At 36.2% G+C, this 26,079-nt stretch overlaps 2 protein-coding genes across 3 annotated transcripts; both read right to left on the reverse strand.

Annotated features, from left to right (window-relative positions):
* Nucleotides 1–1,074: 1,074 nt before the first annotated feature.
* Nucleotides 1,075–11,151, reverse strand: LOC139124117 (uncharacterized). 2 transcript variants are annotated; one of them, XM_070690261.1, is made up of 5 exons: nt 11,006–11,151; nt 8,566–8,610; nt 7,553–7,728; nt 7,009–7,053; nt 1,075–4,962 (listed from the first exon to the last, which is right to left on the reverse strand). In XM_070690261.1, exons 1-5 carry the CDS (start codon nt 11,130–11,132, stop codon nt 4,936–4,938), a joined length of 420 nt encoding a protein of 139 aa, XP_070546362.1. In that variant the 5' UTR covers nt 11,133–11,151; the 3' UTR covers nt 1,075–4,935. The 2 variants fall into 2 exon arrangements, with proteins under 2 accessions (XP_070546362.1, XP_070546361.1); XM_070690260.1 differs by having other exon boundaries at nt 11,006–11,146.
* A 5,809-nt stretch (nt 11,152–16,960) lies between these two features.
* Nucleotides 16,961–22,212, reverse strand: LOC139123718 (uncharacterized). The gene is made up of 3 exons (XM_070689874.1): nt 22,012–22,212; nt 18,496–19,701; nt 16,961–17,052 (listed from the first exon to the last, which is right to left on the reverse strand). Exon 2 carries the CDS (start codon nt 19,685–19,687, stop codon nt 18,614–18,616), a length of 1,074 nt encoding a protein of 357 aa, XP_070545975.1. The 5' UTR covers nt 19,688–19,701; nt 22,012–22,212; the 3' UTR covers nt 16,961–17,052; nt 18,496–18,613.
* Between the last annotated feature and the right edge of the window lie 3,867 nt (nt 22,213–26,079).

Raw genomic sequence — 26,079 nt, forward strand, 5'->3', positions numbered from 1 at the left:
CCCAAAAGATGACAATTCACAATTACCTAGTCCATTACGGGAAAGCTCCATTAACTTAGGAATACCCCACTTCCCTACTAGGTCAAAGGAGGATTTATTTCACAGACCTGCCTTTCCTACAATGGCACCAGCTGGATAAGGTAAACATAACAATGGAGAATTCACACCTTGGGGGTCTTCTGTTTGTCACCCGACTTAGTCAGGCAAGGACCCGGGTTTCATGTACCATGCAAGTTAATGCAGTCTTTCCCTAATGCAAATTTTAAGTACCGGTATATCATGACTTTGCAGTTCAAATTATTTTTGACAGGTACATTTTGATTTCAATATCATTTTTCAAATGCCCATTAGTACTTTGTATATGGATAGTTAGTTTTGAAACACCAAAATTGAACTTTAATACCATCGTTCGTTGTCATAGGTTTTAAAGATGTCAATGTCAATAAAACAATTTAATCAAAATTAATTTTGGTAAAAAAAGGAGTTTGAATTCTATCAGTTGTTCACATCTCTGACCCGCTGAATTAGCAGTTTGAAGTATGTACATAGTGGTCTTAAATTTTGCAAAAGACAGCATAAGTAAATATTATCAATGACTTGTCATTTGTCCATTTCTTTTCAAAACCTGATTTACAAGTAAATACAAAGATATATATTATGATATCACACACTGAAATTTACACATGATAATTTCATCTCAATGTTTAGATTTACAGAATAGAACTTTTTGATGTATAAAAATATTCAAAGTACATCTTTTCATAATCATTAAGAATAAAAATTAGAAATGTTTTACAAATTATTAGTAAAAATAGTCATTACACACACAAATATATATATATATATATATATATATATATATAATATATATATATATATATATATATATTTATATATGTGTGTGTGTGTGTTAGTGTGAAATGTAATGACTATTCATATATATATATACATATACATACATACATACATATATATATATATATATATATATATAATATATATATATATATATATATATATATATATATATATAATATATATTTATATATTATATATATAAAGAGAGCGGAGAGAGAGAGAGGGATCACCGTTTATCTAGAAATATTCCTTACTTTGGAGTTACTTGGACATGGATTAAGTTTTTACATACAGAAACCATGATATACGGCAATATAAGAAAATGTATGCCCTATAACAGTAAACTCTATTATGAACAATTTGAGTTTACAAATTGCTAACACTGTACCCATTTCATACAAAAATAATCCTGATATTAGTAAAATGGAGTACGCAATAACAATCCAGTTGGGATACTGGAGCGTGATGGATTTATTAATAACAAAAGAAATGTACGTTGAACCTTTAAAAGGGATTTAATGACCTGACACATTTCTGAAAATTTTCCCTCCCATCAAACCAGCAATGCTATAAAAGTTAGACTTTGAAACAGAATACACACAAGCTACACAGTGCCTTTCAAAAATGCCAAAGGCACATTTAAGATCAATGTGTTTTCTCCAGGTACTGGTCGCTATATGCCACAGTTGTTTACAGAAAGAGAACATACAAAGGTGTCCCTTGAAAAAATTTCAGCCAAGACTACGTCACTAAAAAAATGTTGCAAAAAATTGCACTTGGAAGTATGGAACCCTTTGGGCAAACAAATTTCACATAAAAATGAATGGGACAGGTGAAAAGTAAAGAATGCATGACTATTAGCTGTTTGTTTTGTGAGGCAGTGATCCACTGTTGAGCTCCCACAAAACACAAACCATGCCACCAGATTTTTAATTATTTACAAGTAAATTGTTGGTGCCGCAGTCAAGGGTCACAAATGAAGGCTTTCAATTGGTAAACATTTGTGCAAAAGCCTGTCCTTGCAATCCTGTGACTGGTATATAAGTGTGTTGTTTAAATGACTATCCAAACTTGATTGGTAAGGGCTATGTCCTCCAGACATCTGAGCACGTATCCCAAGTACAATCATTATCCATTACTATGAGTTGTGGCTGGATGCAGTACATTGGATTCTATTTTACATTCCTACAACTGGGCTCCAACGATTTCAACCTTTCATTGACCTGTTCCGTTGTCTTATCATTTCATACAATTCAGATTCTTTACAAGGTCTTCCATAAGGTGGTACCTTCACAATTTCCCCTTCTAACCTGAGACTAAGACTTTCCCCTCTGTCTGTCCAAGTTTCAATCTCATCAACAAACTCAGAAATGAACTCAACTTGGAATGGGTTCCCATGGAGAATTACTCTTTCGATTTGTGGATTATCTTTGATCCCTTTCAACAGAGTTCTTGTTGCACCTGACCTGAACTCTCCTTTCAGCTTCAAGAAGACTCTTTTTTTCGAGTCAGGGGCTGGATATTCAGCAAATGCCTCACCTAACCTTTTCAGGAAGCTGGGATAGAATGTCTTCCAGATTAATTTTACAGAATTCAGTTGGCTACACTTGATAAAATCAACAATGAGCAACTGATGAGCAACTGACAAGCAGATGAATGTGAACTTGAGTTTCTGCAATGACGAACTGTCAGAGAGGGCATCCAGGAGAGTTTCAACTTGACTGCTGGACTGAGAATGCTCAGCTGCACTTGGTGATAAAGTTGTCAAGGACAGGGTAAACTTGGACAGTTTGCGCAATCTGACGATATCAGACAGTATTTTCATTCCATCTGCACTGATTTGACCTGACCCGTTGAAGAGACCAGACACAGACAGAGAAACCAGCTCAGGATGGTTCAAAATGGCTAATTTCAGTTCATCAGAGTTAGGACAATCATTGAAGAAACAATCTGTCAAGATAAGAGACTTCAATGTTCTGTTTTCCTTCAGAGCTTCTGCAAAGGCTTTCACAAAGTTTCCAACTGCCTGCCTCTTTGGACAGATTTCCTGCCCATGATCACCTGCAGCTTTGCTCTGCCGAGCTACTTTGCAGCTTAGAGGGCACTGCTTCACAAAGACTGCAAATAATCTCAGCACTTTCAAGTCTTTTAGTTTCCAGTGCTTTAGGAATGGTCAATATAGCTCCCTCTTCCATGCTGTCAAGATAGACCTCAATACTCAAATTCTTCACACTTCTATTCAGAGCTACAGCTTTCATTATCTGGCCACAACTATTGGAAGACAGTGTGGTCAAGCAGAGATCTAGTTCCTCCAGCCATTTGCACTTCTGCAGGGCTTCACTGAATCTTTGCAGCCCACAGCCCTCAACTTCTTCAAAATTTGAAAGCAGTAGGGACTGAATAACTCCATGGCATTTATTCTTTCTACAATGATCAGATTCAAGCATGTAGGACAGCGCCACCAAAGTGGGGTCAGCAAGGTCCTGCCGGAAGACATTCAAAAACACTCGCTTTTGTTCAGACAGACTACTTACGATAGAATGTGTGTAGTTGTGAGGAGATTTACTCTGTGCAAGACATCTGCACACTAGCAGAATGCATCTGTAGGCACATTCTATTGGGGCATTTTCATTCTCCATCAGTGCTTTGTATTGCCGACCAAATGCATCAAAGAATGGAGCTGCTTGATCTCCCAGCAAACCTGCAAGGAAAACACAGACATTTTCCATGCTTTGTCGGCTTTCGTGTGATTTCCCGCGGGACCAACACTCATCATATGTACCATTCTTGTTGATTTCCTTGACATACATGGCGGCCAACAGTTGCTGAAACATGCTATGAGTGAAGGAATAAATAAGGCCTTCTTTGGAATGTCCAACAATTGTCACCAAAAACCCAAGACCAACTACATCCCCGACAGTAACATTGTCCTCAATTCCCTCTTCCTCTAGCTCACATGTAATTTCCTTCTCCGTGAAAGTCAGCTTGCCTTCTCTTGTACCTTTCCATGCAAGGGAATAGTTGACAAAACATCTCTGTTTGAGTTGTGTTTTAGAGATGGTGTGAGTTTTACTGTATTTTGTTAACGATAAATGAAATATTTCCCCGAAAAGTTCAGTTTCGGAAGCAAGCTTGAATTTGTCTTCATAATATTTCCAATACACACACACAAGAAGGCAAAATAGGGGACTGGACATGATGCAACGCAACTTGCAGTTTGACTGCAGCAGCTCTTGTAGCCTTTTACCTTGCCTTGATCTTTTGGAAGAATAATCTAATGTACACACTCACATCTTCTCCAACAAAGTTACACACTCCATAATATTTCCGACATTTTATGACTGGAAGATTTTGGGCTGTGAATATGGCATGTGTTTTGACAAGGTACTCAAGGTTGATGAACTTACTGAGACATGGTGTTTGTGCTTGGCACCTCATCTAAAGCATCAAATATGAAACAAATCTTCTCCTGGTTTTCCTGAATACAATGCTCTAAATCTACTCTTCCGATACCAATGATTTCAGCCCATGGAAGCAACTGATCAAACACAGCATCTATAATTGACATCCCACTACTAATTCGTTTACCCTCTAAATAGAACAAAAGGTCAAATTTACTCAACTTATTACACTTACTTTCTGTTTCTGTCTGCTTGTCAAACTTTTTACTCCAGGTGTACACAATATGCTGACAGAAAGTTGTTTTTCCCTGACCAGACCCACCATAAATGACAATTCTCTGATCTGAACTGAGATCTAACTGATCCTGTGGGATGTCAACCTGTTTGTGTAAGGCTTTGTTTACATCTCTAAATCTCAACGGAACATAGACATTCATCTCTAACTCAAACTTCTGGTACAATGTCATTGCGGTGTATTTCTCAAACCATATGCTGTACACTTCTTCAAGATGTCGTCTACAAACTTTTGAAATGCATGATGGTATGCCATCTTCTCGTGAAGTTGAAGAGTGGACAGTCTTTGATGATCTAGTGATACCAGGCCCAGGTTCTAACTCCTGGATACTTGTCACTGTTCTCTCCTTTAAAGTGACTGGTTGCTGGGACTCCGGATCTCCTACTTTTGATGGTGAATATGTATGAACTGTTGGATGAAATGAAGCACATCCTGTATTGACTTTAATTGTGACAATTACATCAAGGGTCAAAGTGAGGGGCATTTACTACAAATAGTAAAATAAATATTCAAAATACCATCAATGACACCGAGCTCACGTTTATTTCGATGTGGCAGAACAGAGAGAGTATATTTAACTAAGGTTACCCCTGGAAAAATGCATACCAAGTTTCAAAGCAATCGGACGAGGGATTTCAGAGAAAATGATATTTTGACCAAAAATGGGGAAAATTGCCCCGAAAATACAAATATGAAAATTTCACCACAATTCGAAGAGGCCCCACTAAGTATGCCTCTAGGTACATGCACACCAAGTTTCAATGCAATCAGAAAAGTTAATAGAGAGAAATGATTTTTGGACCAAAAATGGGAAAAATACCGTCAAGGACAGTGTGCTCATATTTGGTTTGAATTGGTCCATCAAGAAATGTTTAAACCAGAAAAACAAGAATGACAAAAGTAAATAAGGTCTGAAACTTTAGGTACTGGAGGTCAACTTTAGGAACAGGCTTAGCAGAGGAATGTTTCAACACAGTCCTTCATGGTTTCAGCAGGTCTGCCAATATGTATCAGTTCATGAACAATGACAGGAAATGACTCAAGGTCAGTGGAGTAGCCTGTTTCAGTCACTGCCACCACTCCTACACATAATAGTACACTACATAGGTTAAAGGTCATAAACCTCTGACTCAGATGTGTAGGCTGTTTCAGTTAATACCATAACTCCCGCACATTTGCAGGATCCCCTTTTTCTTACCTCATTTGCATATTTTTGATACTGACAGGTTCATTTGAACAACGTCACATCTCAACCCCTGGGTCGACCTGTACCCCAAATACTAGATGGTTGGTGCGGCTGTTTTGGAGCTTTTGCGTGAGATGGACATACATCCACACATACATACATACATACATACATACAGACGCCACCATTTGAGCTCTTTTTCTGTATTTATACATAACCAAATATGAGATAAAAATTGCTTCAAAAATGCAAATATGAAAATTTCTCACAACTTAACAAATTTGACAGAGGCCAACTCCATATCATGTGTACCAAATTTCAAAGTAATGGGATGAGTGCTTCAGAGGAGACGATTTTTTTACCAAAACCGGGAAAAATTGCCCCAAAAATACAACTGTCATAATTACACCACAATTTGAACAAATGTAACTTAAGTCATCATAAACAACTTGCATACCAAGTTTCAACCCAATATGGTCTGTGATTACAGAGTTTTAGCAATTTGCAAGACTTTCCCCTTTGACATGATCTTGAACAAATGCACATCTCCACCCCTGAGTGCACCTGTACACCAAATACTAAGGGTAGGTGCTGCGGTTTAGGAGTTTTTGATGTGGACAGATATACATCTGCATATACTTACATACAGACATACAGAAGCTGCCGTACTACCATATGAGCTCTCTTTTGTATATATACATATACAAAGGTGAGCTAAAAATCTACGATACAACATAATTTTGCAACATTTTTAGGAAATCTGAATGACATTCTCCATTGAGACCTATAAACTTTACGTAAAAGCACAACGATCAGTGTCTGAGAAGGAGCAATATTACTGAACATGTTTGCATGATGGACAACATCAGTCACTGGAGATGAAGCAAAAACCAACTTTAATAGAAAACTGAAGATATTATTATATGAACAAAGCTACATAAATTATACCTGGGGTATCCATAGCAAAATTCAAGCAATCAGACTGCTAATTCCTGAGGTTTTGTTTTTTTACTGTTTTTGGTTTAACATATTTTTTCCACTTCAACAAGATCATATTTCAACCTGTTATAAATGATCACAAATACTTTGGTGATACAGAGATTAGTTTCTCTTTAAATCATTGGACTCTGTATGAATATTTCCTGACAAATTTTGCATTTGAGAAAGAAACAAAGAATAGACACTCAGCACTTGCACAGTTATGATCAATTTATGAATACATAAACAAAAGAAATAGATACTTGAAGCATGGCATAATGAATACTTACCATACTGGCTGGCAGATTGACTTCCTTCAAAAGTAAACTCAAGACCTTTGGGATAGGATGAATAAAAGTATTGTGAAACTGAATGTTTTACATTCTGAAAACGTGTACATGTACCGGTATGTCAAAGTACATTTGTTGCATGTGGTACAATGTAGCAACACTTGCATACTATACACTGATGTTACGTTATCTTTCTATTTCAAGAAATACTTCTATTTAAACAACATATTCACACCAAACCAAGCTAAAATTTAAAGACAAAGTGCTGTGAGACTTTTCAGTATTTTTGTTTGCTGTGTAAGGTTACAATCTAACAGCTTCTATGTGTGAACTCAGGGTGCAGTATTGTCATTGAAACCGGAATTTCTGTTCCTCATTTATATTAAAAAACATACCAGTATGTAAGTTGTGTTGCAATGCATAAGACTTAGTACTTACATGTAAAAATGCTTGTATCTTTGTATAGAAGGATGCTTTTCAAGGGCAAAAAACAACTTGAAACAATTGCAAATTACATATTTAGTAAATGCAAAACTACACTAACCTCCATCATCATCTTGCTCAAGAAATGATGATGAGGTTTGTTCTGAACTGAGTTGTTCCCTACATGAACAGCGTTGTGATCCCCAACTGCCATACCGCCCACAGATCCATGGATAATGATTGGTCTTACCATTTGTACGGTGTGTCTACGAGATTGTCTCGGATCAAAAATGCTCTCTGTAACAATATCACAAAAATTTTATTCAGTTATGCACATGTATGTGTAAACCTATTCCTTCTTAATGAGGCTAGACCAAAATAATGAACACTGGATAAACAATTAATATTCTCTGCCCTGAAAATATGATCCATAAGTTATTTTCTCTTGTGGAATAACTGTTGGATGAAATCAAGCAAATCCTGTATTGTGTGTAATTGTTACAAAAACATCAAGGGTGAAAATGAGAGCGGCCCGGCTTTTACTACAAATAGCAAATGTTAAATATCTACAATACACATGGTTTTGCAACATTTTCAGGAAATCTGAATGACATTATTCATTGAGATCTATAAACTTTATGTGAAAGCACAATAAGCAGTGTCTGAGAAGGAGCAATTTCCCGAAATGATGTTTGCATGATGGACAACATCAGTTACTGAAGATGAAGCAGAAACCAACTTAGAAAACTGAGGATATTACTGTATGAACAAAGAAAGCCACATAAATTGTACTTAGGGTATCCATAGCAAAATTCAAGCAAGCAGACTGGTAATTCCTGAGGTTTCGTTTTTTACTGTTTTTTGTTTAGCATATTTTTTCCACTTCAACAAGATCATACTTCAACCTGTTAAAATCCACAAATACTTTGGTGATACACAAGTTATTCTCTTTAAATTATTGGACTCTGTATCAGCATTTCATGACAAATTTTGCATTTGAGTGTGTGAGAAAGAAACAAAGATTAGACACACAGCACTTGCACAGTTATAATCAATTTATGAATAAACACAGAAAAGAAGTAGATACTTGATTAAGTAGTGTTTTACCTGCAGCATTGCATAAAGAATACTTACCATACTGGCTGGCAGATGGACTTCCTTCAAAATTAAACACAAGACCTGTGGAATAGGATGAATAAATTCTTTGTTAAACTGAATGTTTTACATTCTAAAAACGTGTATGTCAATGTGTACAATTGATGCATGTGGTGGCAACACTTGCATAATATACACTGACAGGGCTCAGAATTAACTTTTTTCCCTGGTAGTCCACTTGGGCCACCATTTTCTGAAGTTGGTAGCCAGTGACAATGGCTGGTAGCCCATGCATACTTTAATTTAGGGATATTTTTTCATTAACCAGACAAGAAAAAGCTATTTTTTTCAAGATTCTGCACATGAAATGAATTTTCTAGTCATTTGATGTGAATCAAAAAAAAGAAAACGAAGTTTGGTGACCTATTGACAACCTGTTTCATTCTCAAGAGTCGTGTGCAAATTTTGAAAGTCGTCATGACAATGACCAGCACCATCTAAGCACGTGAGACCAGCTAGTTTTGTATATCCATGGTGAGACATATTGTAGCAGGGCTAAAATAGACCATGGGCTTTCTATAGGGAGGAGGCATAATGTCTATGATTGATACATTATAATCAAAATACAATGAAAATGCTTTTCTCATTGGTCACCATTTCCTGTGCGAGTAATTCAAGTACCGGTACATCAGTTGAGATATTGAAACTTTGCTGCAAAGTTCCACCGTGTAACCTACATAAATGTAATAATCTTCATGAATGTAACATCAAGCATAAATGCAATAAAATGCACACATAAATGTAATATCGCAATGTAATAAAAACACCAACCACAATTGTAATAAATTGTATTCATAAATGTAATAAAAAAATCACCCATAATGTAACACTTGTCAACCATAAATGTAATATGTCTATTTTGTCGTTGCAATTGAGGAATTGACCCCTATGTAATGAGGAAAGCAACTCCACACATTATTCATATCTTAATTGTTTGCATTTAGTGTGTTTTGTGTATTTGAAAGTGTATTTTATGTTTCGCTGTTTTGTGTATAGAACTGATCGGCCATGGCGAGACACAGCTGTAATCTCGTGTCAGTGCATTCTGTACTCCAGAGTGGAGGAGACTGTATAACACTGGGATGCGATCCCTTCACGCTGTTTTTCAAAAAGTTGCCATACTTTCTCAATCAGTCGCCTCATATTCGTCTTCAGTGGATAAAATTGTCTGGAATAATTGATAGATTGTAGTATTCCTATGTTGTCCTGCTTGAAGTTTTTTCCTTCACTTGGGAAGCTAGGATGTCTAATTTTGTTCTACTGTGTTCAAGGTAGTGTTCGTATTGTTTTTCTAGATCAAATATAGATACATTTATGTTCTCGTCAACATGTTTTGTGTCGTAAGTTTCTGTTATATGGTTGTATATTTCTCTGTAGGTTGTTCTGAGTCGTCTGTCATCAACTTTGTGTGGTATCACTGGTTGACTAGTTATTTTGATTCTTCCTTATTATGTAATTATCAGTGTCCAGAACTACTGTTCCACTTCCATTATCTAATGGTTTGATCGGTACCTCACTGTTTTCTGATAGTGTTCTCAAAGTACTCTATTCTGTGTTTTGAAAGGAAACCTAGTTTCAGGAAAGTATGCAATAACATTACACTAGTCTTATTAAAGTTACTATTTACTCAGGGCATTGATAAACAAATAATCACATATACAAGTTCAAGTTTATTACATTTATGTTCAATTTCTTTATTACATTTGTGTTTGCGGGTTGTTACATCAATGGTTGACTGTTTTATTACATTTGTGGTTGATTTTATTACTACAGAGTGGTTGATATTGCATTTGTGGAGATTATTACACCATTTATGGAGGTTACACATTGCATGGCTGTCTTTGTAATTTGTGTAACAAAGTCATAGTCTGGCCCTTCTGTGTCCATCTGGGTTTGACTGCATTTAACTTGTCCCAAAATGACGGACCAGACATGACACGCCAAGTACTTGACTGAATTTCATATCCTGAGGTTTGGTTGTCCATGTAGGCTACCATTTCATGGATTTTGGAAGCCCCAGGGAAAGTCGTTAGTCTGTGGACGCGGGACTACCGCTAATTTCGAGCCCTGACTGATGTTACTTACCTTTTCTATTTCAAGAAATAATTCTATTTAAACAACATATTCACACCATACAAGATTACATTTAAAGCCAAAGTGCTTTGAGACTGTTTCATTACTTTTGTTTGCTGTGTAAGTTACAATTTATCACAGTTGCTATGTATTCGATCAGGATGCAATATTGTTATTAACAAATGCATTTTGTTCTACATTTGAAAGCATATGGTAAATAGATTGATTTGAAATGCTGAAAACTTGGTGCTTAAAAAAAATGCTTTTATACTTGTATAGTAGCATCGCTTCTCATGTGCAACAACCAACAAATAATTAGAAATGCAAAATCTACCCGTATACTAACCTTCATCATCATCTTGCCCAAGTGGTGGTAGTGAGGTTTGTTCTGAAACTGAGCCGCCACCTACAGGAAGAGTGACGTGATCGAAACCTGCCACACTGCACGCATATATCATATTTGATCTTGCCATTTGTTCGGTGTGTCTATGATAGAAGTAGTGTTCTGTAATGACATCACAGAAATTTGATTATTATGTGCACTTATGTGTACACCTATTCCTTTCAATGAGGCTAGACTTAAATGTGAACGCTGGATAAAATCAACATTCTCTGCCCTGAAAATATGATCCATAAGTTCTTTTCTCTTGTGGAATAAGAACTATCAATCCTTAATACACAAAACCCTCTGGCTTAAAAATAGTCAGACTATAATTAGAGCAGGACCATTTGATTTCTGACAATGGAAGATTTTTGGAAAAATAAATTTGTCTGCAGGTGAAGAAGAAAATTTACTTAATCTAGTAATGGCTTGAGAAAAGAAAATTGTTCCAACAGACACGAGCAACAAAAAAATTGTTGTTGAGGCCCAAAAAATTGATTGTTTCTGGTCATCGTGCACATCATTTCAAAGTGTGCACATCAACTCTTATGTTTTCCTGTTTTTCATTTGACCGTATGGAAAAAAGGGGAAAATGTATCAAATTCGACCAAAGTTAAAAAAAAAAGAAAAAAAATAGCATCGCAGCATCATTTTGCCACACGTCAAGACCTGAGACAAACCTATTATGTTTCTGGCCTAATGTGATGAAATCAACATCTGGAAAATCTAATTTTCTTTCATACAATGCAGGATTCAGGGCACATGAATATTCCACATTGATAAAGAATCATTAGCATAAAATTTCAATACCAAAACAATGTTCATTAATATACTTTGCATTAATTAACTTTTTGAGCACCAAAGTCATTTTTGTCGCATCTATAAAATATACCCTATTCAATTTTTTTCAGATTTTCGCTGAAATTTTGATAAAAACTGTAGCCATGTGATGTCCATTTGGTCAAAATGTATTGAAAAAATTTGCAGAAAAATTCATAAAATTGGGGAAAATGTTACACTAAAGTATGATGGGAAAAATTACAGCACTCAAATGGTTAATACTAATATGTCCCGTATCTTGCACTCATAGATTCCCTCATATTCTCTACAGGCACGCTGCCCATGGCAGTGCAAATCCTATGTTTTTTTGCCAATATTTCTGAAACAAAAGTCTGATTTAAATTCATTGCACACAATTTTTTTCTATAATTATGTTATAGCTTTATCAATACCACTGAATTTTGCGATGTCCTTCCCCAAGATTATCACTTACTGGTAATATATCTGCTTATCCAGCATTGGGGCCCAATATGTTTTCTACATCTACAAATCAATGGCATTGCCGAAACTATAAAGTTATAACAATAATGTACCCCCTCCTGGCTCATTATTGACTGAAGCAAACTTGGGAGCAAGAGGGAAAAGCATTTGCTTGAGCTATTATGTACAAGTCATCATTGATGAGACAGTCCCCGCTTGTCCATTTATCAAATAGGTTGATTTTCCGTCGTCACCCGTCATCATCGTCGTCCGTCGTCGTCGTCGTCGTCCTCCGTCGTCCGTCAACAATTGCCTTCTCCTCTGAAACCGCAAGTCCAATTGCTTTGAAATTTTATATGCAGTTCACTTGGGGTGACCGCACTTAAGTTTGTTCAAATTGTGGTGAAATTTGCATATTTGTATTTTTAAGGCAATTTTTGTCATTTTTGGTAAAAAAATCTTTAAAAATCTTCTTCTTCAAAACTACCAGTCAGATAGCTTTGATATGTGGTACATATGTCCCTGAGATTATCTTTTTCAGATTTGTTCAAATTGTGCAGAAATATGCAAGTTTGCATTCTAAAGGCAATTTTGGGCATTTTTGGTCAAAAAATGTATTTTCTCAAAAAGAACTGGTCAGATAGTTTTGAAAGTTGGTATACAGGTTTCTATAGATGAACTAAGTAATATATATTGAATTTCTGATGAAATCTGTAATTTTGTATTTTTGGGGCAATTTTTGCCATTTTTGGTCAAAAAGTGTGTATTTCCAAAACTACTCATCTGATAGCTTTGAAATTTGGTATACAGGTTCCTACAGATAAACTAAATGATATTTACTGAAATTATGATGAAATCTGCAATTTTGTATTTTTGGGGCAATTTTTTCCATTTTTGGTCAAAAAATGTGTATTTCCACAACTACTCATCTGATAGCTTTGCAATTTGGTATACAGGTTCCTACAGATCACCTTAATGATATTTATTGAAATTATGATGAAATCTGCAATTTTTTTAATTTTGGGGCAATTTTTGCCATTTTTGGTCAAAAAATGTGTTTCTCAAAAAGTACTGGTCTGATAGCTTTGAAATTTGGTATGCAGGTTTCTACAGATGAGCTAAGTAATATGTATTGAATTTCTGATTAAATCTGTAATTTGTATTTTGGGGGCAATTTTTGCCATTTTTGGTCAAAATAGGAATTCTCTTTTTATCTCTGGCTGACATCAAAATATTTAGAGCTATTTATCTATCACTTTATACTACAAATATTAAGAATTGATGGATGACTTTGAGTTATCGTAATTCGTACCTTGAAGTATTTCCTTGACTAGATCATATTCTTTCTTATCAATCTTCAGCCTGATTCTGGCAGTACACCCAGCTTTCTCTGCAAGTGATCTCATCTGTGATGTTATTAGAATACCAGTCAACACTTCATCAACTTTACCTACTCTGTATTTGAACCAGAAATAGTCAATATCTCCTTCTGAAACAAAACTTAGCATGAACAGTAAGGACCCCTCGGCAATTGCATCCAACCTTGCTTTGAACATTTTATAGGCTTCATCTATCTCTTTAACCATATCTGGGCTTTTTCTTGCCATGATTTGCTCTTTCTGTAGCTCATAAAGTTCTTTAATTTCAGCCCGTAACATTTCCTTATTTTCTTTTTTGAACTGTAGATGATCTTTCTCCCTTTGAAGTTCAAGTTGTTGTCTCTCTCTGTCCACCATTTGAACTGTTTCAATCTTCATTTTCTTTTCTAATATTTCAAGATCTGCTTCACACTGGATAGCTGGGGACAATAAAACAGATAAGGTTGGCCCATCTACAGGTACAATACCCCTTTCTCAGTGAAACAGGACCACAAGTATAATAAATTCAGGTATGATAAAAGTACTCTCAATCTTAAAATTGTTATCAACACTAACTTTGTGTATCTTGTGTAATTTTAAAAGTTTATTTGAATCAGAGGAGCCTGTTGATAACACAATCATTCAGAGTATATTGGTACTTTGCACCGCTGACTTCAGGATCACACAAATATCTAGCTATATATACAATATGATCATTGTCTTGTTGACTTGTTGAACATGTCAGAAGTAAATAACCAAAACTACATGTATTAATCCTCAAATTACTAGAGATATTAACATTGTAAAGAAGTAAGAAGCAAGGTTGTACACATGTTGTCTCTAGATTTTATGACCCTAATGATCAAATCTAGGAATCATAATTTCAAGAACAAAAATGTTTCATCATTTCCTGAAAGCACTGATGTCCTACTTGACAAGGTTTGTTATGTTGTCAGGAGAGATATGGTTGGGTCATTTTCCTTCTTCATCAACATTTCAATAAAGCACCCTGGTACATTTTTGTCAACCAATTAACTATAACATACTGTCTGAAAATCAAAATTAGGCTCATTTGGTTTTTCTTTTCTTTCTGTTGTTTTTGTTTTGTTTCATCTGTTAATTGAGTTGAAAGTCTATTTATATGGAAAGTATTGTGTCAGAAGTGTAAACAACAAAAACTACTTTATACAACTCTGAGGGCGCACTTTGCAACAGTTCAAATCATCCTTGAGTAAAGCAAATTAGTGATATCACAATTCCAATAGGAGAGGAACGGTTGAACAAAGGTGTTGAAAACTGTCCATTTAGCACCCCTTAAAATTTTTCACTTTGAAATTCACCACCTCAAACATAAATACATATAAACTAAACCATGCACAATGGTCTTATGCTGAATAGCTTACTTGGCATAAATGGCCACTTCCTTGGTATTACTGGTGCACTTTGGGGTGGTTTTGTTGAAGCCTCGTGTGAAAGACAAGGTGCCTCAGGACTCACTGCAAAAGAAATAGACCAAATAATTGACTTTTTGAACAGTTTCACCAAACAACAACGTTCAATATAAAACAGTTTTTCACCACAAGTTAATAAAACTGTGTCTATGACACTTGGCTCACATTCAATGTGGCAGGCCAGAGTTAGTGTATATTGAACATTTAATAGCTTTTTCTAGGCTTTAGCTTGTGGTAATCACAATATCAAGTGCATCTGAAGACATTTTAATGCATAGTCCATCAGATACAAAGGCGAATTATGTAATTGTTGGTAACTATTGCAGTGGACACACACATACACAAGCCTGGTACATTAAAATTAGGAGTACCAAACCTAAATACTAATATCCTCTTGTGATATTGTACTACCGATATGGAATTAATATGAACAATATTTGTAAATTCATCAAGCAGGAATGTTTAGAAAACAACTTCTTATTGACTTTGAATTCTTTGGTTGTATTTCTGTAAATATATCACCAATATGGGTTATTCCGACTCACAGTTACTGACATTTTCCCAATGTGTACATTTTGTTGCTCATTGTTTTTAATCCGCGTACTTCTTACTAATGATTACTACATTAGAACTAGTCCAATTTAGAGTAGGCACCTACACATCAGTTACAAAGGCATGAAATACAGCAGTTCTAAAGTTCTTGCACTTCAACTAGTGATTTGAAGGATAAGGTACGGTATGTAGCATTTTTTGACTAAAAACAGCAAAAATTGTCAAAAAAATACAACTTTGCATCTTTTGTCACAATTTGAACATACTGTACCAAGTTTATCCCTTGGAACATGCAAACCAAGTATTAAAGTAATCAGAAAAGCGAGTTAATTAATTTCTGAAAATATGGGTTTTTTCAACAAAAAATAGTAAAATTGCCAAAAAATATAAATATGAACATTTCACCACAATTTGAAGCAATCAGAAAAGTTAATTCAGAGAAATATGAATTTTTTACTTAAAATGTGAAAATTGTCCCAAAAATAGAAATATCAAAATTTCACCACAATGTTGACAAATCTGAGAGAAGTCCGTATACATGTACCAAATGTGAGCAAATAATGAAATAAATATACTGAATCCGTGTTATATTTTCCACCTTCACAGCAAAGAAAAGTGATAATGATAACCCTCAAGATTCTTAACTCCCACCCACCATCAACATTGCCACTATGTTTAAAAGTTAAATTAAAACATTCTTTATTCCACTTTAGACAATTTGATATGGACATGAGTGGGCCGAGAATAAAAAAGTGATACCTTAGCCTGTCATTCAAAATGTTCTTTTTAAACAGAATCTCCCCTATCATGTAAAAATGTTAATAATTACTCCGCACAGATGCAATGCGCAAATTAACCTGTAATACTATGTCATACAAATCAATGTGTGTCCTGGCCTGAAAAAAAATATTGATTTAATGCTCTGGTTGTTGAATGTTCTATGTAATGACAACCCTCTCTAAGTCATGATTTTTTTGTTGAAAACATTGTTTACATCAGAGGGCGGCGGGACTTGATGAGAACTTGACAATGTAAACAAACAACATAACAGTTTAAATTTAACTGCCATGATCGAATGTTCAGTTTGATGTGAAAATCATCTGTTATGAAATGACTATAGAATCCACTCATATAGTATAAGTCTATTCAAGATTAATTATGCGGACTTGGTTTGGCCGTACTGGCATTTGTGACAATGACGATCGCATCACACCTGTCACTAACTTGTAAGATGTGATCAGCATTTATAGCATGCATTCAAATTGAAATATCAATAGAGTTATGGCTGTTATGCTTACCTGGCTGAGGAGAGAGGATTGTTGAGATGATGTGTCTTCAATAGAACCTATACCATCATCAGTTGATTGTTGAGGTGAAACAGCTTCAGCAACTGCAAGAAACCAGATATGAACTGAAAATTCTCATTATATACTGCAGTTATGTATAAATTTGAACCATTGCCACATGTTTGCAACTTCATTGAGTTTTATGATGAACATTATATATTCACCATAGATTAATTCTAAAGATCATTAAGTATCACAAATATGTAATCAGCTAAAATAAAAATAATAACGTTCTTTGACTTCTGTCAATGTATCACCACTTTTTGTAGCAAATGTAATATCCTTTGGTCAAGTTGTGGAGGCTATATATGCCAAACTGTAAAAGCTCATTAGATATGCAAAGTACAAATTAGGTGACATGAAAATTTAAAATGACTTTCAATTGTTTTAACCTGGTATAATCATCAATGTGCATAGCATGTTTTGCCAACTTTTATCAAGTAAATCCTGGTATATATCCCTAATTAGGAAAGTTCATTAAATATGCAAATTAGGAATTGGCTGAAGTAAAACTGTTTAATGACTTTCAATAATGTTGTATCATAGTATCTTTAATGTACATAGCAAGTTTCGTCAACTTTGGTCCAGTCAATTCAGATAAATATCCCCAATTAGGAACGTTCATCTCATTAAATATGCAAATTAGGAATTCGCTGAAGTAAAAATGCTTAATGACTTTCAATAATGTTGTACCATAGTATCTTGAATACAATGTTGTACCATAGTATCTGAAAGTTTGTCAACTTTGGTCAAGTCAATTAAGATAAATATCCCTTATTAGGAAAGTTCTTTAACATGCAAATTTGGAAATTGGCTAACGTGAAAATGCTTTATGACTTTCAAAAATGTTTTATAACATAGTATCCTCAAGATATGTAGCATGTTTCATCAACTTTGGTCAGGTCAATTCAGATATATATCCCTAATCAGGAAAGTTCATTAAATATGCAAATTAGCAATAATCTTTCATGTCACCCCTTAATACCTTTCACAGCTGAAATGTGTTGGTCTGATCAACATTTGTAGCGAATCTCATCAAATTTTGTGCAGTCGTTCTTAAAGTATATCCAGTGTTTTCTAAAATCATTAACTATGCAAATGAGCAAAAGGTAAGCAATCCACACCCACCAAAACCTAATCAGTTCTTGCCATTTGCAAACTGAATCTATGTACCAGATTTGATTCTGATCTGATGAGCCGTTTTTGAGATATCGGATGCATAGCCAGACAGACACACAGACAGACACAGACAGACAGACATCGCTGTGACATTAGCCCACGTATGTGAACATGTGCTTTAAAAATAGAGTGATTAACAATACGGGTCTGCTTTTTATCAGCATTGTTATGTAAATGGCATATGTTTTCAAGCTCAATTTCTTTTGTAATCTTGTTACACTTTGTGCGATTTGAATACAGCTTACATTGGGAGAAACATGTTTTTAAGTCACCATCCCTATTCTTGTTACAGGCACTGCAAATCCTACCTGTTCCAGCGTTATGACAGGGGGCTTTAGTAAAATAGACTTTAAAGTCTTCAGAACTTCCATTGATTTCAGGGTGACTTTGGAATGCAACCTTCAACTTCCTGGTTACGCAACAGTCTCAGTTCTGGTTCAGCATCTTACTTATCTCGGCTGACAAGTCAGCAACATTAGGTTCATAAAGAAAGTACTTTGCTCTCTCATCAAAGTACTTTTTGAGAAACTCTGCCATGGCAGTTCGCCTTGGAACCAACACAGGAAGTCCAGCAGCTATGGCCCACAATGCCTCCATTCTAAATGGCTCATCAGGTGGTATTACAAGGACATTGCTCTGTTGAAAGTCCCTGTAAATTTCATCTTGAGAGCCGTAAGGAGGATAAGTGTTTGGTTCTATGCATGTACAGTTTAAATTGTCAGTAAGAAATGTTTTGGTACTTTTGAGATCAGCTGCTGAGGGTGCACGAACAAACCACTTTGGAATCTTTGTACACATAAATTGAAACCTGTCAGCTGTTTGACCCACTGCAGCAGAGAGAACTTTGAACCTTGTGGACTCAACCTTTTTCTCTGTTATCAGTGTAAGTATTTGTTTGAGGTCACTAGTTCTTGACATTTGGTCGACATTCAGATCGAAGAAAGCCTTCTCTGGTCTTGGAAGATAGAGGTCATGCTTTATTTGAATCTTGGTCATTTGGTAAAGTTTTTTGTATTCTTCGAAGACTGTAGGTCCAACAGAGAAAACTTTGGCTGCTGCTTCAGCAAATTTCAAGTGTTTGTCTCTCAAATCAGCTGACGGAATGACATGGTTTATAAACACAATATCAGCGTTTTTGAAACAGCGTTTCCTCAATGCAGATGAGAAGAGGAATGATGTTGATGACTTTATGTGTTCGACGATATATTCAACGTTTTGTAGTGTTGAAAGAGTTAAGAAGTAGTTTTCCGGTGACAAAAGCCATTTGAAAGAAGGCTCATCATTGCCAAATGCGTCTTTGATGTCCTCATTCAGACATGGTGGTATGAGTTCAACTCCACAGTCAGCAGCATCTTTCTTTTCTTCTTCAGTTGCCTTCAAAACAACACAGCAGATCTTCTTTTGTCTGTTTTGTGCTGCAAGGCTTGCAAGTTGACAGTTGAGAGCTGACACTGTGTCTCCAACACGGGACCACCTTTCAGCCAGGAATATGCAAGTCATTTTGCTGTCATTACCTGTATGAACAAAAGTTTAGATATGAAAAAGACTTACATCCTTTACTTTTTTAGACTGTATTATAATTTTGTTTTCTCAACGGCAGGCAATAGTTTTTATATCATCAACATGAAGAAGTTCTCAATCTAAAGACACACAGTGCATACACACAAACATGAAGGAAAACAAATAATTTTGGATAATTTTGGGATAGAGATAATGAAATATACAATTAGAACCAGCAGTCTTCTATGGTGTAGAACTTCTGATAGTATACTTTCTGATCGTACATTAAATGGTATATAAATTTACATGTAAGGTAATTAACTCCTAATATCTGTCACATGTGCGCAGTATATTACTCAGCAGTAGTGCCAACCTGATGAAAAGAGCATGGATGCATAGCAGTTTTGTGGTTCACGTTCACTATCACATGGCAGGGTAGAGTAACCACTAGCCACTTAATTGCCGGTAATGTTTCTGCCAAAATATGGATAGAAACAACAGTTTTCAAAATCACCGTAGGTCTCGTAGTAAATTTATACATTAAGTAAGTCAAAATATACTTAAAACAGTGATACCGTGACAGAGGTTAAATGCCGTCATAGCTGTGGAAACGCAGCTATCTGTGGCGGGGTAGCGTGCGTCTATGCGGGTCATCAAAAGGTCAACCACACCATGGATAGCTGCCGGCCACCTCGTAGCAAAAATGGGTCAATTACGTTGACCCTCCTTGGGTCAGGACTTTGAAAGGCAAAATAAACCAAAGTGAGCATAATTCAATAAAATGACCTATACCTGCCTGAACTCTGATTTAATTGCTCAGTCCATATCCTTTTGTTAACAAACTGTCTGGTTCATTTACATATTTCAGCTGGTTTTCCAAGGTCTACTCTAGATTTTCATTTCCTCATGCATGTCGTTCTGATTAGCATATCAATGGAAGTCAGAGTCTGCTGCCAGAGTGAAAATCTTGAGTAGCCCTTGGAAAATCAGCTGAAATATGTAAATGAACCAGATATTTTGTTTAAAAAAGGATAGAAGGAATTAGAGGTTATAAACGGCAAGTGAGGATATTTGGTTGCGGATATAAGACCTCTTGGGTGAAAATTAGCATATTTGGCGGGAAATAATCACCGAGCCAAGCGAGGTGATTATTTAATACCCGAGCGCACCGTTATATCCTCATTATGATATGCTAAAGTTAAAAACAAGTGTACAATGTCGTTATTTAGGGCCGAAGTTGGAACGAGAGTTCAGGAGTGCCAAGCCTCATACAAACTCTAAAAAAGAACGTTTCAGAACGCGCATGCGTGCACGGTTGAATTCATAAAATGTGGTTACCCAACGCATCGATATCGCGATTAAACATCAAACTTGAATCTTACTTCAAAAAACTCTCAAAAAACTTTAAAAAATTATGTCGTTGTTACATAGCCTCCGATGCTTAATGCTTATAGAAACTCTTCATATGTTGGTTCGTCAAGCTGCACTAGACTAAAATTTAACAATCAAAATCAATCTGAAGCCATAGACTTGTTCGACATTATGGCGCGTTGAGCTCACAAGTTGGCGTTCAAAATTTGCGCGAGCTCAAAAATGTTATGCGGCGCTCAGGTCTTCTTGTTGAGAATATAAACCCAGCTCCAGCCAATCAGATTGCCGGATTCCAGCTAAGCATATTATAATGAGCAATAATCAGAGTTCAGGCAGGTATAGCTCATTTTATATATGCACACTTTGGTTTATTTAGCCGTTAAAAGTCCCGACCCAGGTTGGGTCCGTCCACAAGGACCGTGTCAAAATAGTCCCATTTTCGCTCTGAGGTGGCCCGCAGCAATCCATGGCGGGGTTGACCTTTGATGACCTACATAGACGCACGCTACCCTGCCACAGATAGCTGCGTTTCCACAGCTAATGCTGTCATAATTTGTTCGGGTGTGAGGGGGGGGGGGAGCAGCATTCTAAAGGTTGCAAGTAGCCATCAGAAATGCATTTATCGAGTAAAAACCTAACAAAATTACTGAACCGAAGGTCAGCACAGCGAGACATCGGGTTTTATCGGTCATTCATTGACCCCGAATGACCCCATTTGAACAACGCTGCGTATTTACTGCTTCTACTCCATCGCACTGAACTCGAAATATTCAACAGAGGACGATATTCGTACTTAAATAGCTTTGAAGATTACCCTAGCAGTAACCGGAGGAAAATAATTATACTAGTATGCAATGTCATTGGCCAGACAAGCAATAGTACGGTCAAAAAGCCCAATCCCAAATACACGGAAGTATACGTTCATGATATCAGTGAGAAATTTACGTTCTTACCTGGCCGAGAGGTATGATCTACGTATTTGATGTGTGTTTCTTCCTGTAATCCGGTTCACTCAACGCATTCAAAGGTACCTCAGCTTTATGAGTTGCAGTCTTCACAAAGAATGCCACGAAAAAAAATCTTTTTCGTCAAAATCAGAATAAAATCGCGTGGATCGTACGTCCTACACTGTACACAGATCCGCCATTTTAATTGTAGGTCAAACCAGCGGTCAAAGACCCGGCGGAAAGGCAGGCGCCCTCTAGCGACCGTTCCGAATAAAAATGAAGAGCGAAAGCTGGATAGAAACTGCGTTCGATGGCTTACATGTAGTGTCTTTTGATAAGGTACTTTAAAAAAATTCTTTGTTTTCCGTTCGCGTGCTGGTAAGTTTTTGGAGAAAATTAAGAAACAAACACAATGTTAACACTATCACAAATAAAAACAATATTTTCCCCAAGGGAACCAAATAAAATTTGAGCTTATGTTAATACACTTGTGTTTTTTGTCTTTGTTTGTTTGTTTTTTTTCCCTGGCTGTCTGGTAGGTTTTCTAAAAATCCACGGACGGCAAATAAAGAAATTTCTTTTTATGGCCTAACATTGAAATCTCCTTGACTGAATTCATTTTGTCAGATACTTCCTCAAACCGCACAAAAAGAACAGACATTCTGTCTGACAACATCATACAAGTCATATTGAAAGTTATGCAAATATTTCCTTCTCTGTGCTTTTGAGCTACCAGTCCACAACTCCTTTAGAGAGCCATTCGTCTTTTTATGTGAATCACCCTCTATATAAATTGGATAGTCACTAATATGAGTGCAATACATAGTAATAAAAAGTTATCTAGCTCAAGTATACGCATGTATAGGCCTACAAGTAAAGCAAATACTTATTCATATTACGACAACAACATCGCCCAGACTGAATTTTTGCTAATTTTCAATAAGCATACTGTACGTTCACAGTTGATTTCGGAAATGTAATTAAAAACGCCATATTAAATACAAAACATTGTCCCGATGTCAAATTGTAGTGTGGAGTTAGCAGAAAACAAATTAGGCCTAATCATACTTGTGCAATGATTCATTGTTATAGCGGCAATGGGAGTCATAGCTAAATTGTTGGCTCTTCTCCGTTACGACCTGTGTGTGTAAGAAATGAGAGCTTTTGCATTTTTCTCTGTCTGACTGTAGTTTACCCGATGCTGGAGTGACTGCGAAGTTACATCGACGCGCGCAAGATGGGATGTCCTCGTTCAAATGTACGCTGATGGGCGGCAAACGCTGTAGTTACAGATTCGACTCTTTTTCGAGTACACAACTTACAGTCCTCGGAACGCAGGTTCAATGTTATCTACTTTTCTTGAGTAATGGTTTTATCTTGGATGTGATAGAACGAGGGTTGGGATTGGTTATCCAGAAATCGACCATACGTAACTGGCAAGATACGTATGGGTGTTTGTGTATTATAGAGCTAAGCACACAAAACATATCATAAAATATAAGGAATATATTGTAAAAATATGTAATACAGGACAAATGTTGGCAATAAAATACACGAATGGTATATTATTTCTAAGTTACGCTTATAAATTTTTGAGAATGGATGACAGTGTTCGAAAGATTGCACTTTATGTTCTGTATCAGCAGTACGACACAGTCCATATTCGGTCTTCTAAGGAAAAAAAAACATTTGACGAGACGATTCGCGATCATAATCTTGTCTTGCAAAATTTGGTTACAAGAATATATCGAAGAGTAGTCAGATTTAGCGTTGTAAGTTGATGCAAAAGTTAATAAAATACGCAAATACTCTTGGATGCATTTATCTATCTTGTATCTCTCCATAATATCTGTCATAAAATTTGTCATAATAATTTTGGCCCCAATAAAAATGGGCGTAAATAGTAAGCCCCAATTATGTACATTTGCATGAAGACGTATTAAGAAAAGTAGATAACATTAATGAAAGAGGGAGACGTTATAATACTGAAATATCCAGTCCGTTTTGTTGAGATGTGTAACCTCCTTTTGGTTCCTTCCGCGACATTTATAGCGGCGATCAACAATGGCGGTTAGTTTTACAATGGCTAGACAGTATTAACCAAACACGCTGTAGTACAAATGGCTATTCTTTATTCTATGCCTGACCTGCGAACTTTAAACATTCTCGGAAAAGCTACTTCATAATCTAATAATGCTGCTTGATTTGAAAGTCTTTGTAACGTTTGTGCTTATGCCATCTTCTTTCATAACTGCACGTTTAAATATCACCATGAGGGTATAGTGTTCCACTGCCGGAACTTAACCTTGCAAGTTGTCACTAGAATTCTGAAAAATTCGGATCCGGTGATATCTGAAAATGAGTGATGTTCGAAGTATCATTCAGATTAGACTCACTCACTGCACCTCATTTGCTACGCAGGTCTATACGCAACCGAATTGTGATGCGCCCTCAACGGTATGTCTGAGCAACTGAGGCTCACCAAGTCAGCCCGGCTATGCGGAACTATTCTTGAAGTGAGCGATAAGAGCCTCGAAACACTGATAGAAATCTGGTGTGTTCAGGTATAAGTCGAACGTGATGACTGTTTCGTCGGCCGGACTGTATGATACGCTGTTCGGATCATGGATACGAAAATCCTGTACACGAAGTTCCGAATGTGCAACAACATTTAACACTAATTTGGAACTAATTTGGGATAATTTGATAATGAAGTAATGTCTGTTCAATCTACATATGTAACCTTATCTGCTTTTCTTTTCAAGTTAAATACTTGTTTTATGGGTAATTTTTAATATCGCAACATTCAACTATATGGCAGCTAGAATTTTTGAGAAATTCGAAAAATATGAAGATCCAAGTATCCCAAATTAGTTCCAATCGTGTTATTTGCAAGAGTTTTGTTATCAAAATCTAAAACGAAAGCAGTATGAATTCTCCATATCAGATAGAACCAAACTCAGGAGGCTTCTTATGGAAAGCGCCATCGTTATTTCCCACCAAACAAGTTAATAATGAAGCCGTTATTATTTAAGGCCTGGGGGTCGGAGGAATTTCATAGGAATCTCCGAAATTTCGGGTGATAAGTCACGATGTGATCTTGCCAACCGCGACTTTCAGTAAAATCTCTCTCTCTCTCTCTCTCTCTCTCTCTCTCTCTCTCTCTCTCTCTCTCTCCCCCTCTCTCTCCCCCCCCTCTCTCCCCCTCTCCCTCTCTCTCTCTCTCTCTCTCTCTCTCTCACACACACACACACACACACACACACACACACACACACACACACACACACACACAGAGAAAGCTTAACTGACCAACCCTTCACTTAATAGAAATTAATATCAATGAGTGCAATCTGAGAGGTGTTTCATATTTTTTGTACTAGGTAATAATGTTTGAAAATGTCACTGAACACACATTTTCAGTACATTTTTGCATGATAAGCGTAATCATCACCAGCATTATAAACATCATAACACGCCTGTTTTTGTTACTTTTATGGACGCTTCCAAAGCGTTTGATTATGTTCGTCACGACGTTCTTTTTCAGAAATTGATGTCAAGGGGAGTTAAGCCTTACTTAATTAAAATTCTGTTCTATTTATACACATTTCAAGATTTTGTTGTTAAATGGAATGGTACTTTATCTGCACCATTCCAGTCTAGAAACGGAGTTAAGCAGGGCGGAATTTCATCACCGATATTTTTCACAGTATACTTGGACGATCTCAGTAGGGATCTCTCAATGCTGTCGTTCGGATGTCTTCTTGGCGATTACAGGGTTAACCATTTAATTTACGCTGACGATATAGTTATTTTTTCTACCGGAGCTTACGGTCAGCAAATGTTAGTCAATTGTTGTGGCCATTATGGCAGTAAAAACTCGATATTTTTTAATGAGAAAAAGACAGTGTGTATGTTAATTCAACCTGGTGTTCGGAAACTCAAACCAGTTCCAATTTATCTAAATGGTAGACTACTGACTTATGTTAATGTTTACAAATACCTTGGTCATTTAATATCTTGTGACCTTAAAGACAATGAAGATATTCAGGCACAGACTCGTTTTTATACGAT

Source organism: Ptychodera flava, assembly GCF_041260155.1.
Source record: "Ptychodera flava strain L36383 chromosome 23 unlocalized genomic scaffold, AS_Pfla_20210202 Scaffold_23__1_contigs__length_28996876_pilon, whole genome shotgun sequence".
NCBI lineage: Eukaryota > Metazoa > Hemichordata > Enteropneusta > Ptychoderidae > Ptychodera > Ptychodera flava.